The sequence below is a fragment of the Rutidosis leptorrhynchoides genome, chromosome 2, assembly GCF_046630445.1.
Source record: "Rutidosis leptorrhynchoides isolate AG116_Rl617_1_P2 chromosome 2, CSIRO_AGI_Rlap_v1, whole genome shotgun sequence".
In the NCBI taxonomy this organism is placed as follows: Eukaryota; Viridiplantae; Streptophyta; class Magnoliopsida; order Asterales; family Asteraceae; genus Rutidosis; species Rutidosis leptorrhynchoides.
This window is the reverse complement of record NC_092334.1, coordinates 126,441,825-126,457,271: the sequence shown is the minus strand read 5'-3', so window position 1 is coordinate 126,457,271 and position 15,447 is coordinate 126,441,825. Positions and strand designations below refer to the sequence as shown.

The window sequence follows — 15,447 nt, the reverse complement described above, 5'->3', positions numbered from 1 at the left end:
AACACTTGTAAAAATAACAAACTTAAACTTCCAACTTAAAATACTATCTGCGTCTCACTAGAAGTGTCAACTTTGACTTTTGACAGTCTTTATTTGTCAACTTTGACTATAAATATTTATGTTCTTGTTATATAATATTTGATGAAAATTATATGAATGGATTGAGTTCTAATTGTATTTTTATTGATATAACTTTCATCAAATATTATATAACACCAACAAAAATATCTAAAGTTAAAGTTGAATAAGGAAGACTGAAAAAAGTCAAAGTGGGCACGTGGGATGGAGGGAGTATAAGCTTTAGCTACATCTATAAGATTCAGCTCCAATAAGCATGGCTTAAGTTATTTCCGTCTAAACACAACCATCCATTATTTTATTAATTAATTAAGATTATTTTTAGAGAGGTGATTCTCATACATTACTTTTTGATCCATGTACACTTTTATCTCATAAAATTACAATTATATCCCTAAGGAGTTTGAACTTATATTATTATATTATTATAAGTATAATTAAGTGTAAAATAGATAATTAATTATATATAGATCCAAAGTAGTGTATGAGGATCACCTTCTAATTTTTTATTTTATTATTATTATTTTATTAGTAAATTACCCCCGGGGATCAAACTAAAAAAAAAAAAGAGGAAAAGTAAGGTAGCGTAAAAAAGGTGAGTTTTGAAATGGTGTAGGACGAAGGAGGGTTTTACCGTTTCTGATAATCTCTCGTTCATTTTGACTTCCTGAATCTAACACTCCTTCATACACAGATCTAATCTCGTTATCATTCGTATATTAAATTAATTCGAAAATTAAAATGACTGTTATGCATCTTCTGCTGATTTCATTTCTGTTTATATTTGTTTCTCAATCATATAGCTCAGCAATTGTCAATCCATCTAAAGTCAAACAAGTCTCATCGAAACCTAGGTCAACTTCTATCTGATTTATTTCTGATTTAAAGCTCTTCGCATGCAATTGAGCTAAAAGTATTTGATTTCCTGTTTTAATCTTGCAGAGCTTTTGTGTATGAAGGGTTTCTTACTGAAGAAGAATGTGATCACTTGATTTCTCTTGTGAGTAATTACTGTTTTATTTGATAAATTGTTATCTGTGTGTGTGTGTGTGTGTGTGTATATATATGTGTGTGAATTTTTTTTTTTTTTTTTTTACACCTTAGTTGTGATGTGATGTTGCAATCCCTAGGTTATAAGATGCTTAGATTATAGATGCTTTTGATTGTTTAGTATTGGTAGAAGGGATTATAATGGAGTGATTGATTGTATTAGGGCTTATTTTTTGAGGATGTCATGTAACAGGCTAAATCTGAGCTGAAGAGATCTGCTGTTGCGGATAATGTTTCTGGTAAAAGTAAGCTCAGTGAGGTTCGAACAAGTTCGGGGATGTTTATCTCGAAAAATAAGGTACTTCAGTTACTATTTTATGTGTTTAGTGTTTATTGATTCTTACTTGAAAGCGGTGAGATGTTAGTGAACATATTAAGGACAGATTATAGAAGTGATCATCAATGGTGTGATCTTTATATTTAAAATTCCCAACATTTAGTTTTGTACATCAATCAACATCGTTTGTCCTTAATTTCCACCTTTTCTTTTTTGTTCTTTAAAATCAACACAGGATCCAATTGTTGCTGGCATAGAAGATAAAATTGCAACTTGGACCTTCCTGCCCAAAGGTATGTTTCAGTATGAACTATGCATGATGCTTGAAGCGAACTTTTATCTATTCTATTAGTGTTTATTATAAGTCCTAAAACAGCGTATGAACTTCTGCGACATCTTATAGCTTATCTGTTTCTTATCTAGTCAAATTTGAATGAACAATGTGGATCCTGTATTTTTTTTTCCAGAAAATGGAGAGGACATGCAAGTTTTGAGATATGAATCTGGCCAAAAGTATGACCCACACTATGATTACTTCACTGACCCTGTTAATGTTGCTCATGGCGGACACCGCATAGCCACTGTTCTGATGTATCTCAGCGATGTTGAAAAAGGAGGTGAAACTGTTTTCCCATCAGCCGAGGTTAGTCACAAGTTCTTTTGTCACTTTTCTTGGTATAAAACTTTATTCGGGTTTATCTCATAAAGTATAAAATGTTAATAGGAACATTCCCGTCATAAAACACCAAAACCAGCTGATTTATCTGAATGTGCACAGAAAGGAATTGCAGGTGAGTCATATATACAAAACTAATGGTGGCAATTTCAACCCTTTACTTATAAATGAGTCAATTTGGTTTATATGTAATCTCAGAGGATCATATATCTAACCTATTTCTGCAAAAACAAAACAGTAAAACCAAAAAAAGGAGATGCACTGCTTTTCTTCAGCTTGTATCCAACAGCTATCCCAGATGCAACCAGTCTTCATGGTGGTTGCCCTGTACTCGAAGGGGAGAAATGGTCAGCAACCAAGTGGATTCACGTTGACTCATTCGACAAGATTATCGATAATGGTGGAAGTTGTAAAGACATGAATGAAAACTGTGAGAGATGGGCAGCATTAGGAGAGTGCACCAAGAACAAAGAGTATATGGTAGGAACTCCTGAACTTCCTGGTTATTGCCGCAGGAGCTGCAAACTGTGTTAACCTTATATACCACTATATGTAACTTTTATCTTGTAATATTTAGCTTTTGATTCATTCATATATACCTTATACCTTATGCCTTGTTATTGGTTATGTAATAACTACAGTTATAATGATGATTGACCATATATATGTACAAAAACATGCACACGCACGAGGTTTCATATGCTGTTATCAACTTGTTGATTGTCCCAACCAATGGTGAGGACTCGCGTGAAGTAGTTTGTCTAACAATGTTATTGATCATGGCTGCAAAGTTAGTTGTAAAGGTCTAGTGTACATTGAAAAAGGTTATAACAATTGTTATTGGTGGCATTTGGCAATCGATATGATATGAAATAGCGACAAAAGGATGAAGTCATGGAGATAAAATATAAGAAAAAGATCTATCAGTACAAGTCATTTAGTTAAACAAAATCTAAGTGTATACAGTACAAGTCTCCTTGGATTAGTGTCCTCCCTTTTATTTTAGTACAAGTCTCCTTGGATTAGTTTCCTCCTTTCAGATACTGTACATCATTATAAAGCACATGTCTCCTCGGATTAAAGAGGTACCTAGAATCATACAAAGAGCGAAACATATCCACATAAAGAGGACCTTGTAATGCAGCAAATATGATGACTGGAATTGCAGCAAGTACATCAATAAGTATAGGAACCCATTGCAACCCATTACGGTACAACACAAAGAAGCTAGCGCTAAAAGTGACCATGGCAACCACAGAGATAAAAAGTGTTACTAGACCTGTCATTAGTTTACGTGGCAATGAGTACATGTAATCACATGGACCATGACGAGATGTGAGGAGAGACAAGAACACTAGGAGTGAAGTTGAAGAAGCAAATAACGAAATGGCATCTGCAAAAACAAATATTAAAAACATAGGATCATGAATGTAGATCGGACGTCCTTGGTCTTGGTTGTAACCCCCTGGAACCGTAAAAGCTACTGCAAATGCTACAGTAACAATAAGCGTTGCGACCACCATGCAATCCTTCATCCACTCAAGACTTTGGGAAATCAAAACTTGGTTATTCTTAGAGAACAACTCATATGGTGTATGACCATCTTTGTTTCTCAATTTCCTGTAAGTTTCTGGTATATCTTCTCTACTTCCTAAAATACAAAAGTAACTCATTATAATTTATACTAGTGTACACCCGCGACTTTACAGAACTAATAATTAATAACTACATTTAATTAACTAATTAATAATAATAATATAATAGTAATACTACTAATAATAATATTACTAATAATGTAATAGAAATTCTTTTTATATACAATATATATGAGAGAATAAAGATAATTTTGTTTTATTTTGGTTTTTATATATTAAAGAGAAAAGATAAGAGGGATCATTGAGTTTGTTACAAATTAATGGTTGATACTCAAATCAGTTTTTGAAATTTCATATCAATAGTCGAGTTGAAGAGAGAGAGAGACAATTATGACATCATCATCCAAATCAATGATTGAAAATCATAGTAATTAACTCATCTAAATAAAAAGCTGCAAGGTTTTTCCCTGTTCGGGTTACCCGGAGGGCGAGTAATCCGACCTCATATTCTACTATACGCAACCCATCAGGATTACTGGCTGTTTCCAACCCTTCCCTGGCCACCCCAAGATTTTGAGCCCGAGACCTCACGATGTGAGGACCCCAACCACTTGGGCTACCTTGGTATGACATTATACTTTTATATATAAGAAGATTTTAGTCTGATAACATTATAAAGTGAGAGAAGTAACGTACTGCGAACCACAATAATTCTCGTTGCATTAGCAGGGATGGTCCGGACATCTGAGACAACATCTTCGTCGATGTCAAGCCAAATAAATGAAGCATATTATTGTTATCTTTGTCTTCACTATCGATTATTTTATCCTTCATTGAACCAATCTCGTGCAATATGTTGTAGATATCCTGATGACGATTCATAAACAGCTATATGAAAAATCGTGTGTTTATCATCATTTGTCTTCCACATTACATCAGGATATATTCGAATAAGCTCAACTACGAAACTGGTGTTGCCTATTTCCGTGGCCACAAATAAGAGTTGGGAACTTTTGAGTCTTTCGTCAATTTTGTCTCTGGATGTGTTTTTGATAAATTGTGTCCATAACAATCTTACCAATTTCACAGCATCATTTTCCTTCTTAGTAGATCCTACCTTCACGTACATAATAACTGAAATCAAGCGACATGATATTAGTTATAGAGTATTGCATACGCGTCTACTTCTATCTATAGATATATAAACTAGAGATGCTCACTCGAATTTACAATTCTCGAGTATAAGTTCCCATCTGCTACTCTATTATTGAATGCATTCGGCTTTCTGGCCAAATATTTAAGCGTACGCACACCATGCATATAAGCAAGTTCCGGATGGTCGTGTGCAATTCTGAGTGCCATATCTAGACAAATTATGATATACTATCAATCCATTTGAATGAAAAATGATGTAAAATTACCTTATTAACCTTTTGCATAAAGAAAAAAACAATATAGTTGTTTAATAAGTTTTCTTGATACAATAAAGAGGATATTACATAAAATTTGGGTGCTTAATACTTAAGAGAGTCTGAATGGATTAAGCACCATATATCATTTAAAGGTCAGAAACAAGCGCGTTGAATGTTGGATGGTTCAACATTTAGCGCTAAACCATTCAATTAAGATGTAAACAAACAGACCCCGAGTGATATATCAACAGTAGTTATGATTAATAAAACTATGGAAAAAACGGTGACCACCAAATTACTTACCAAAGAGATCACACTCCACACATTGATCGATAAGCCAACCCCGACTTTTATGTGACCATTCACTCAAATCGGGAGAAGCATCATAGAACTCCTTCGCTAAGTTATATCTCTTATGTAGAACACTCATATACAATACAGGTCTTCCTCTAATACCATTAATGAGCAGCAGTGATTGATTCTTTTTCAGCATAATATCAACAAATTCTTTATTCCCAGCTGCAATTGCTAAAAAAAGGGCGGTATTATAATCATCATTTTGAAATTCCAAATCCTTTTCATCCATCAAAGCCACTAGATTTCTAACAAATATCTCCATCTGTTTGGTGTATTTTATTGCTGCTGCAACATGAAGTGCTGTGTCGTAGCTTTCTGTGATTGCACACCGTACCAACTCTGGGTGCTGCGCAAGCATGACCATTGCAGCAGCCCAATTCCCAGTAACTGATGCTTGAAACATAGGAACGCAAATTTCCAAGAACTTTTCTCTACTTCCTTCACATAATGTTGACAAAACCATGTTAATTAGCACCCTTTTTAATTTTTTTTCATAGTAAGTATATAGTATCAGTCAAACTCCCTCTATGTAAAAGAAATGTTTAACCAACTAAGCAGGAGTATATGACAAATGAAGTAAATGGTATATATTCCACTTTACAGTCATAATCATGTAGCCCAAAATACATTGATTTTGATTTGATAGAAATGGTAAATGGTTAAACCGATAAGGTTTTTTCTATTCAACCTACTCGGCTAAGACTGAGAAAGAGATTATATTTATTCAGATATACACGGACTAAACAGGTGATGATGTACGTAGTTCATCGGGCCGGACAACTAGGCTTGGTAAGTGGGCGGCCCGTATAATCTTTCCAAAAAAACCCTAATTCCCTCACAGGAGAGCTTTTCTCGGTTATGGGTTTTTACCTACGGTTTTGGTAGGGTTTTTCCCATTGCTGCTGATCGGTCCCGTCGATCGATCGACGAACTAGCATTTAACCACCTTATCGAGATCTTAATCTCTGCTATGGATCAATGTAGCAGTAGCTCAGTGGTACTCTGTACCTGTGAAGCTGGGACCCGCCATGTGAAAGCTTTGAATTTAAAAAACAGTAGGTGCAAGTTCAATCCTCACCCGCAACAGGAATTTACAACTCTTGTTTGGTAGTGGGATGATGGTTGCTCCTGTCACATGTGTGGGGACCCGGTAGAGGTAATCTTTCGGCATCCGACTCTTTCGGGATGGGTCTGGTGAGTTTCCAAAGGTTACACATGGTCGGAGTGTCCCTTCCAAACATACACCTTTTGAATTTGAATTTAATCTCCGCTAGGGTTATTCACAGTAACCTGGCCAAAGTCCGAAGTGTTAAAGACCGCTGATCCTAAAAGGCTAAAACCTTCTCTATTGCAATCAAGTTGATATTCACCCCTCATATGCTTGATCACCGGGTTATTTCGTGATTGTTTCTGACGCTTTTACCTCGCCACCAACTCATTCACTCAAGATATGTTTTAGTGACCTTAGACCTAGGGTTATTTGCTAAAAAGGATGCACAACTATCAGACAGATGACTATACCATTAATTAGTTCTCCAGATGCCAAATTTGGCGGAGGCTTAGAAGTAGTTGAAGTTGTATCTTCCTGATCTGGACTTGCAGCATCCGGTTGACTTTTTGGGCCCATTTCTAATACCAACCTGTGATCTTGAGTACTCGGAATGTTAATTCCGTGCTCCTGTCTACTACTATTTTGTGCTTCTTTTAAATTCATTTACAGGCCTGCACAACACACAAGACGTCTATCTTTAATTCTTTATATGTAGGTGTTGTTTACACAAGTGTATGTTTATCGGTTTATTACTTATAATTACAATTACAGTGTATAGATTAAACAACTTCAATTGATCTTTAGATAAGTGTTTTATGTCCTAATTTTTTAAACACACACGCAGTTTATAATGAGCGATCCCACACACTCTAAATTAGCAAGAACCTTGAAAATAAGTATTCGCAGGCCGTAGCATAATAGAAACTTAGGGTCTGTGAGTTTCTTAATAAAATAAATGAGATGAAATGAAAGGGAGGGGATTGAGATCTTTTCAAATTGGAAAGAATTGTTGAAGAGAAAATTAGGCATAATAATCACTCCACTTCCTTTCTCTTCTTTCCAGCACAAAACTCAAGAACCACCAATTCATTTTATCTTCCTTCTATCTCATTTCCTTTCTCTCCATAATAAAACTCTAGAACAAAGCCTTACCTTAATATACCTCTACAGATTTTGAATTATTAGACTCAGTTATACAGGAATTCATGTCTTCATGGGTTGAAGCCAACATAGATTAGATTAGATGCTGAGATGATGATGATGATGATAATGATCTCTTTTATCTATAATAAGAAAGTCATTAACTATGAAAAAAATACATGTGGCAAAATCTCACACCATTAGATACATTTTTTCTTAAATAAATCTCAGCCATTTAAATTGTTAATGGCGTCATTAGAAATACTAATCGGCAGTTAAGGTTTATAATTACCCTCCTGCCCTTAATTAATACGAATAAAAAGAAATTGTACAGTTAAAATTGGGGAAACAAACCCTAAACCGTCACACACACGTTCTCTTTTCCTTCTCCTTTGCAATTTTTTTTTCGAGTTCTTCATGGCAAATCAAATCTTATCACATCCACCATATCTTAAATCAGGTATGAAATAATTGTTGTATGGTCTAAAAATTTATTTCTGTTTGATTTGTTTGTTCCTGTCACTACGTATTTAGTTTAAAAATTGATTGATTATTATTAATCACTAACATGATTACGAAAATTGAAGATTACTCAGCATGTATTCGTGTTCCTTTTTAAGACCGATGCAATTAGGGTTCGCACAATTGGAATCCCGTAGATATGATGCTAAGCGGATATGCAATTGGGGCTCGCGCAATTCCAGTCTTCTGTAAATTAGCTTATACCAGAAACCACGAAGACATGGCCAACTACAAGCGGTGATGAAAAAATATATGAACCCTAATTTCTTTTCTTCTAAGCATTCTTATTACTGTGACATGATCAGCGGTAATGAAAGTTTTCACATTTCATTGTTATTTACAGTTATGCTATTTATTCATACATGTTTGTTACAATTAGAGATTTGTGACACCCTAATACATATTTATAAATAATTTTTGTTTTAATTAATATATGTAATATATATGATTGCAGATGCTGAGAAAGGGAAAAAAATTTGTTATGTTTCAATAACCTTGTGTTGCGATGCCAAAAACAGTTCAGCCACAATGGTAAGTGAAAAAATTCGATCAGCCACAGTTCAGCCACAATCGATGTTTCTTCTTAATGAGTAGTCACAATGGTAAGTGTAACTACGAGTACCTGCTTATTGATGAGTGACTCAAATGGGTTTTATATCCGGGCAAAACGGGTTGGGTCAGCACGGCAATTTTCTAACATGATTAGGAAAACTGCTCAAAAAACCTCATTGTCCAAGTTTATTAATTTTTATATAGATAGATTGTTTTCAAGTATGAGGGCATTAAAAGGTGATACATTTCTAACTCACATGTGTTTACTGAAGATTGTAGGACAGGCATGTATTGATGTCACAGTGTTACTAATTTCTTAGCTAAATATTTTATATTTTTAGGCTAAGGATGGTGACGAAGATGTTGAAATTGGGATGTAATTTTTTTGTTGAGTTATGCAAATCAGAATCAATTTTCTTCTTCATTTTTCTAAATTGGTTATTGGATGGTAATAAATATATATGCTGTAGTTGGAAAGTTTCGTTGTTACCAAACACTGGTAATTGATTCTTAATGCGGATATCGAAAAAGCGGTGTTTCTAATATATCTCTATGTATGTACTGCAGACATGATATCACTGTGTGAAATATATAATTCTCGAGTCTGCTCAACGTATTGAAAATCAGCAAAATTCTTAAGATCGAGGCGAATTTATATTGAGTTTGTTGTGTTCTCCAGCAAACTCAATTTAAAAATGCATGTGAAAATTTATGCTTTCGGGCTCCCTCTACCTGGACCTCTTGAATCTTAATGGCTGCCAAAAATTCTTTGATAAGGGCACGAGGCTATAACTGGTGTATCTTCTATCTACTGGAATGTAAGGTAGCTACTAATACTACAATTTCGTTTCTCATCTCGATTTATAGTTACGCCTTTTGATACCACACTATGTTTCAAGCCGTTTTGGATATACCCCGTTAACAGATTATATAGGATGCATAGCGGGTTTGAGATATCATAACCTCCAGAAATCCAAATTGTAATCAAATAATGGATCAACTACCAAACTGCACAAATCATTAACTACATATTACATGCAGCTACAATGTTGTGGAGACATTTTTGTGAAACAAACACGCAACGCAATGTTGTGGAGCTACAATGCTGGCTGCTAGCTTATATTGGGCAAGAGGTTACAAAGGTAAATTTCATACATAAACATACATTATAAAAATTAGCTAACCGATTCCACCGATTAGACCCTTAGAGTGATTCAGTCGATACAGAGGTGCGCTTGAAGTGGGGTCGCAATATGAGATTGAATGCCATAACTCTTATTTGTATTTTACTTCTTATTGGTGCTGCTGGGAAATTTGCACAGATAGGATCGCATACTTGGTCACCCGATGCTATAGAGGGTCCCACAAAAGTTATGTAGTTGCACCATCTGTTCTATCCGTTCGAGTTTTGCTTCTATAGAGAAGATGAGACGCTCAAAATGAAAGTGTTCGCAACGCATCTTTTCTGACAAAGTCAACCAAGCCTAACCGGTAACGACATGTTGTTGATATTGATTGAGTAGATATTTCTACAACTTATGAGCAAATGAAATAAAACCATTAGTCACAACTAAAGATACAAATGTGGGTTCATGTGCTAAACACATTGTTGCTTTATAGCATATACATATTGGGTAATGATTACCACCTATGTTAATTATTTGTATGCTTCTGTACTTCATATGTTTGTAAATAACAAAGATATATGTTCGCTATTTGTATACTATTGTATATGTTTAGAAAATAGCATAAAATGGTACATTTTGTTTTTTTTTAGTTTGGTCTGCCTTTTCTTTAGATGTGTCAAATTTTAGGCCTGATTTTTGTTTATCTTTGGTTTTGGTTTTAAATGAAGTTATTTTTATTGTTTTAAGTGATTGTTAGTATGTCCTATAATGGCGCCTAAAAGGAAGTCAGGCAATCGTTTAGAACCTATTTCACCATCCACAGCTGGTGGTGTCAGTGATGTTCGTTGCTCGACTTCTCTGACGGCAAAAAAAAAAAAATCGTATTACACGGCCGTCTATTAGTTATCAGAATGAAAATGTGGTTACTCCTACCTGTGAAAGATTCGTGATTTGTAATGAGGATAATGTGCGGTTCGTAGGTGCTTTTAACAATGTGGGTACATATGCGCTCTTTAGTTGTTGTTGTCTTTAATGATTTAAATTTTTTTCTTTGTTGTTGGTGTTTAACGAAAGTTTTTGTAGATGTCGTTTCTTCAACCTTTGTTTCTCCAGGTTCGACGAGCACTCACATTATCAGTGAAGGTAATGTACTAATTGTATACGACATTGTATGTTGAGAAATTCAGTAACATAACTGCAAGTGATCGAGCTGTTGCTAGAGTACTTTATCTCAGAGTGAAGGAATTTGTCTCCGTCTTGAAGGAAGAAGAACCCTTCGACAGCTATAAAGCAGGGTTGCATTCTATGTTCTTAATATTTATGTTCTACATTACTAATGTTATTGTACTGACATTGTTTAAAATGTTTTACATCGAAGTGATCATACTATTTTTACCTGTTTGTCTTTTTAGACCAGATACAATTTATTAGTATCATCCATTATGCTGGCCACCCAAACTTTACACTAGATATTTGTGTTTAATTGTTAAGACCATTACATGTGATTGTTAGATGGTAGTTTTGTTGTATTACTCTATTACTCTGCCATATTTTTTTGAAATTGGTATCTAATGTTCGTCTGGAATTATAGACTTTTTGTCATATGAATCATGAATGTACATTGTTGTTTCTTTAATGTTACTTATCTTCTAATTGTTTACACTTCTAACATTGTTTATCTAAAAGAGGATAGTTGGCATATTGAGAAATTATACTGTTGTTTTGTCTATTCATGAAGAAAGAAACTTTGTATTCGACACTTACAGATCACTAATTAATCATTCTCTCCACTTTGCATTTGCTACTTACATTATTATTATCCATACAATTTGATTATAGTAATTATTTTTGTAATTTTACAGGCCGGGATAAATTGCGTGAAAAAGCGTTATTTACGTTGCAAACGTAATTAACGTTTTCCATGTCAATAAATACCTACTTCGACACACTTATCACCTTAAGTAGCGGGCACACGCAAACATGACATTTTGCCTGTTTACTTAATACGTACTCTATTTTGCGACTGGTAACTATTTATTATGGTTTTGTATGAATATTTACATGCTTTTATTATATTCTATGTTTTGTATACCTTCATAATGTTCTTCTATATCAAGCGTGTTTGTACTTTTATTAGCATATACAACTAATTTAAAGATATATGCATTTTATATTCACTTATGTTTAAGTCCCGCGAATACGCGGGTTATAAACTAGTAATAATAATAATAAAAATAATAATAATAATGATGATGATGATGATGATGATGATGATGATGATATAATAATAACAATAATAATATAATAATAATAATTTTCTAGTATCGGAGCATTTTCTACAATTTTGGAAAGATATATCGGCAGTTGCGTTGGAGAGAAAATTGTCGGACCATTGTCCAATATTGCTTCGGGATAAAAATGACGATTTCGGGCCGAAACCGTTCAAAGTCTTCAATAAATGGTGGGAATCAAAGGAACGTGAAACACTGATAATTGAATCTTGGGGTAAAGGGTCGAAAGTAGAAGGTACGACTGCACTTTCAGGGATAAACTTAAGAACGTGAAAGAAGCGTTACGCAAATGGAGTAAAAATAAATATGGAAATCTCGATGAAGAGCTTGAAAATGCTCGTTCGGTAGCTGAAGAGTGGGAGATCAAGGCTGAGAGTATGTTTTAAGTGATCGGGATAAGGAAACTTGGATGAATGCTAGAAAACTTTGGTTGCAAAGGGACCGAGAAAAAACACAAATGCTCAAACAAAAGGCAAGACTCAAGTGGGCTGCGGAAGGCGATGATAATACTAAACTCTTTCATTCATCAATCCGAAGAAGGGTCAATGCCAATAAAATCAGAGGGCTCTATATCGACGGATTGTGGCAAGAAAACCCGGAAAAAATCAAACACGAAATCTTCTCTTTTTACCAGATTCTCTTCGAAAATGTTTCTGTCAGCAGCCCGGATGAGGATGGCAATCGGGGTCTAAATTTCAACTGCATCAGCCCTCATGAATCGACCTGTTTAGAACAACAATTTTCTGAAACTGAAATTTTGGACGCTTTAAAATATTGTGACGATTCAAAAGCGCCCGGACCGGATGGTTTTAATCTCAGATTCTACAAGAAGTTTTGGTGGCTTATCAAGGACGACCTTTGAAATGCTTTCGATTACTTTTGGGAATCAAAATCTATTTCAAGAAGGTGCAACGCATCATTTCTCACCTTAATCCTAAAGGTGAAATGCCCTATGAGCCTAAACGACTACATGCCCATCAGTTTAATAGGAAGTTTCTACAAAATACTTGCTAAGCTGCTAGCTAATCGGCTTAAAAAGGTAGTCCGAAAGCTTGTAGGGATCGAACAAAGTGCGTTCCGAAAGGGAAGATTCATTCTCGATGGTATTCTGGTCGCAAATGAAGCACTCGGGGATCTAAAGGCTAGAAAGAGAAAATGCCTGCTATTTATGCAGATTTTGCGAAAGCTTTCGATAGCTTGAACTGAAAATATTTATTGGCTGTTTTGAAAGCAATGGGCTTTGGTGATAGGTGGATATCCTGGATGGAATCATGTCTAGGCTCGGCTTCGGTTTCAGTCCTAGTAAATGGGTCCCCAACTAAAGAATTCCAACTAAGTAGGGGTGTACGGCAGTGGGATCCTCTATCACCCTATCTCTTCATCCTAGCCGCAGAAGGACTTAGCCAGCTAATAAAGAAAGCAATAAGTATCAGCTTGTATAAAGGTGTAGAAATCAGGTCAGAAAGGGTATTATTATCTCACTTACAATACGCTGGTGACACTATTTTTATCGGAGATTGGAGTGTCAGAAATGTTTCTAATCTAACGAAGATACTTCAATGCTTTGAAAAGTTATCCGGTTTAAGAGTCAACCTTACAAAGAGCTGTTTAATCGGGATCGGGTTATCACAAGAATATATAGAATCTGTTGCATCAATTATTGGGTGTAAACCAGGAAAGCTACCTATGACTTATCTCGGTCTACCAATTGGGAAAAAGATGAACAAAAAGAAAGACTGGGACACATTTATTAACATAGTTCGAGATAGACTCGCGGATTGGAAGTCAAAAGCAATGTCGTTTGGTGGTCGACTCACTCTCATCAAGTCGGTACTCGCGAGTCTCCCGTTGTATGCCTTATTCCTATTCCGTGCCCCATCGAGTGTCATCAACACGTTGGAAGGTATGCGTCGTAAATTTTTTTGGGGTGGGTCGTGTGACAATAAAAAAATGTCGTGGGTGGGCTGGGATACTATTATTTCGCCTCACGCGAAGGGTGGTTTAAATGTTGGGTCTCTTAAAGCAAAAAATCTAGCATTATTGGAAAAATGGTGGTGGAGATTTCGGGTTGAAAATAATGCGAGTTGGGTTAAATACATAAAAAGCATTTATGGGAGGGACGGGGGCTTGGGTTCGATTATTTCTTCTTCGGCAATGCACACAGGGTCAGCTTGGCCTGGTATTCAAAAAGCAGGCCTTGACATTGAAAAGCATGGAGTTAATTTTCTTAATTCTTTTGAAAGATCGATTGGCAGTGGGAGGGATATATCTTTTTGGCACGGCACTTGGCTTAATAACATGAAATTATGTGAGCCTACAGGTTAGAAACTAACAAGGAAGCGATGATAGCGGATCGAATCAAAAAAGATGGTAATCTGATGGTCACCAACTGGAAATGGAGTCGTGTTCCAACTGGCCGAACTGAAGATGAATTACAGCAGCTTAATATGATGATTAACTCGTTTACTTTCTCAAATGTGGAATCAGATACTTAGTCTTGGTCTATAAGCAGCAACGGTTTATTCACGACACGCTTGCTATCGGAATCCATTGGAAATCAGTTGCTCCAACCCGCCTTCACTACAAAAGAAACATTGTGCAATAATCTTATTCCAAAAAACTGTGCATTCTTATTTGGCGGATAAGATTAAAGAGACTACCGGTGCGGGAAGAACTCGACAAACGGGGGATTGATTTGGATTCGATAAGGTGTCCAATGTGTGGTAATGCAATCGAGGGTGTTGACCGCGCTTTTCTCTCGTGTCATATCGTGAAAGACTTATGGCATAGAATCTTTTTATTGGTGGAACATTGGCATCCCACATTACTCCAATCTCGATGATATATTTCAAGGAAAAATCTCATCTTCAAGTTCGTCTACATCCAAGCTTTGGCAAGCGATAGAATGGGTCGGTGGTTATGTTATTTGGAAAAAGCGAAACCTCAAAGTGTTCAAAAAAAAGATATGACGGTTCCAATGATGGTAAGAGAAATCCAAGGAAAAAGCTTCCTATGGATTAAATCAAGATCGAGAAATTTTCAACTTGATTGGTCCCAATGGTTGTCAAACCCGAGAAGTTTCGAAGAGCATGGCTAATTCCATAAGTTTTAATTTGAACTCCGGCTCATTTTTTCTCATTAGTTTTTTTGAATTCTTGTATATCTTTAGATATCTAGCTTGCATCTAGCTTGTTGGCATGTTGTCCAGTTTTCTCTCAATGCATATGCTCAATGCATAGCTCCTGTTGTTTTCTATATCTTATCTTATATTAATGAAAGTTGTTTGGTTGCCTTTAAAAAAACATAATAATAATAATAA

General features: G+C 35.4%; 3 protein-coding genes and 1 long non-coding RNA gene across 6 annotated transcripts; 2 read left to right on the top strand and 2 right to left on the bottom strand.

Moving 5' to 3' along the window:
- The first annotated feature begins 653 nt into the window (after positions 1–653).
- Positions 654–2,787, top strand: LOC139891368 (probable prolyl 4-hydroxylase 4). The gene is made up of 7 exons (XM_071874333.1): positions 654–932; positions 1,021–1,078; positions 1,322–1,426; positions 1,641–1,698; positions 1,873–2,048; positions 2,130–2,196; positions 2,320–2,787. Exons 1-7 carry the CDS (start codon positions 820–822, stop codon positions 2,613–2,615), a joined length of 873 nt encoding a protein of 290 aa, XP_071730434.1. The 5' UTR covers positions 654–819; the 3' UTR covers positions 2,616–2,787.
- Positions 2,788–3,010: 223 nt separating this feature from the next.
- LOC139888248 (ankyrin repeat-containing protein NPR4-like) lies at positions 3,011–4,309 on the bottom strand. Its single transcript, XM_071871271.1, has 2 exons — positions 4,195–4,309; positions 3,011–3,732 (listed from the first exon to the last, which is right to left on the bottom strand). Exons 1-2 carry the CDS (start codon positions 4,307–4,309, stop codon positions 3,104–3,106), a joined length of 744 nt encoding a protein of 247 aa, XP_071727372.1. The 3' UTR covers positions 3,011–3,103.
- On the bottom strand, positions 3,594–7,673 carry LOC139891367 (uncharacterized). The gene is made up of 6 exons (XM_071874331.1): positions 7,382–7,673; positions 6,967–7,167; positions 5,392–5,883; positions 4,897–5,040; positions 4,373–4,810; positions 3,594–3,732 (listed from the first exon to the last, which is right to left on the bottom strand). The coding sequence occupies exons 2-5, from the start codon at positions 7,157–7,159 to the stop codon at positions 4,500–4,502; spliced, it is 1,140 nt and encodes a 379-aa protein (XP_071730432.1). The 5' UTR covers positions 7,160–7,167; positions 7,382–7,673; the 3' UTR covers positions 3,594–3,732; positions 4,373–4,499.
- Positions 7,674–7,987: 314 nt separating this feature from the next.
- Positions 7,988–9,886, top strand: LOC139891366 (uncharacterized). 3 transcript variants are annotated; one of them, XR_011773627.1, is made up of 3 exons: positions 7,988–8,096; positions 8,296–9,533; positions 9,752–9,886. It is a non-coding gene; the product is annotated as an uncharacterized lncRNA (long non-coding RNA). The 3 variants fall into 3 exon arrangements; XR_011773628.1 differs by having other exon boundaries at positions 8,002–8,096; positions 8,257–9,533; XR_011773626.1 differs by lacking the exon at positions 7,988–8,096 and having other exon boundaries at positions 8,112–8,465; positions 8,613–9,533.
- The last annotated feature ends 5,561 nt before the right edge of the window (positions 9,887–15,447 follow it).

What these genes read in the sequence shown, in the direction of transcription:
- LOC139888248 (XM_071871271.1), bottom strand. Translation starts at nt 4,309, where the DNA reads ATGTCATACCAAGGTAGCCCAAGTGGTTGGGGTCCTCACATCGTGAGG. An exon ending in CAGTAATCCTGATGGGTTGC is followed by an intron (nt 3,733 to 4,194) that starts GTATAGTAGAAT and finishes TTTGTATTTTAG; the next exon opens with GAAGTAGAGAAGATATACCA.
- LOC139891367 (XM_071874331.1), bottom strand. Translation starts at nt 7,159, where the DNA reads ATGAATTTAAAAGAAGCACAAAATAGTAGTAGACAGGAGCACGGAATT. An exon ending in TGTGGAGTGTGATCTCTTTG is followed by an intron (nt 5,041 to 5,391) that starts GTAAGTAATTTG and finishes TAATTTGTCTAG; the next exon opens with ATATGGCACTCAGAATTGCA. An exon ending in CTCGAGAATTGTAAATTCGA is followed by an intron (nt 4,811 to 4,896) that starts GTGAGCATCTCT and finishes GCTTGATTTCAG; the next exon opens with TTATTATGTACGTGAAGGTA.
- LOC139891368 (XM_071874333.1), top strand. Translation starts at nt 820, where the DNA reads ATGACTGTTATGCATCTTCTGCTGATTTCATTTCTGTTTATATTTGTT. An exon ending in CTGTTTTCCCATCAGCCGAG is followed by an intron (nt 2,049 to 2,129) that starts GTTAGTCACAAG and finishes AAATGTTAATAG; the next exon opens with GAACATTCCCGTCATAAAAC. An exon ending in TGCACAGAAAGGAATTGCAG is followed by an intron (nt 2,197 to 2,319) that starts GTGAGTCATATA and finishes AAAACAAAACAG; the next exon opens with TAAAACCAAAAAAAGGAGAT.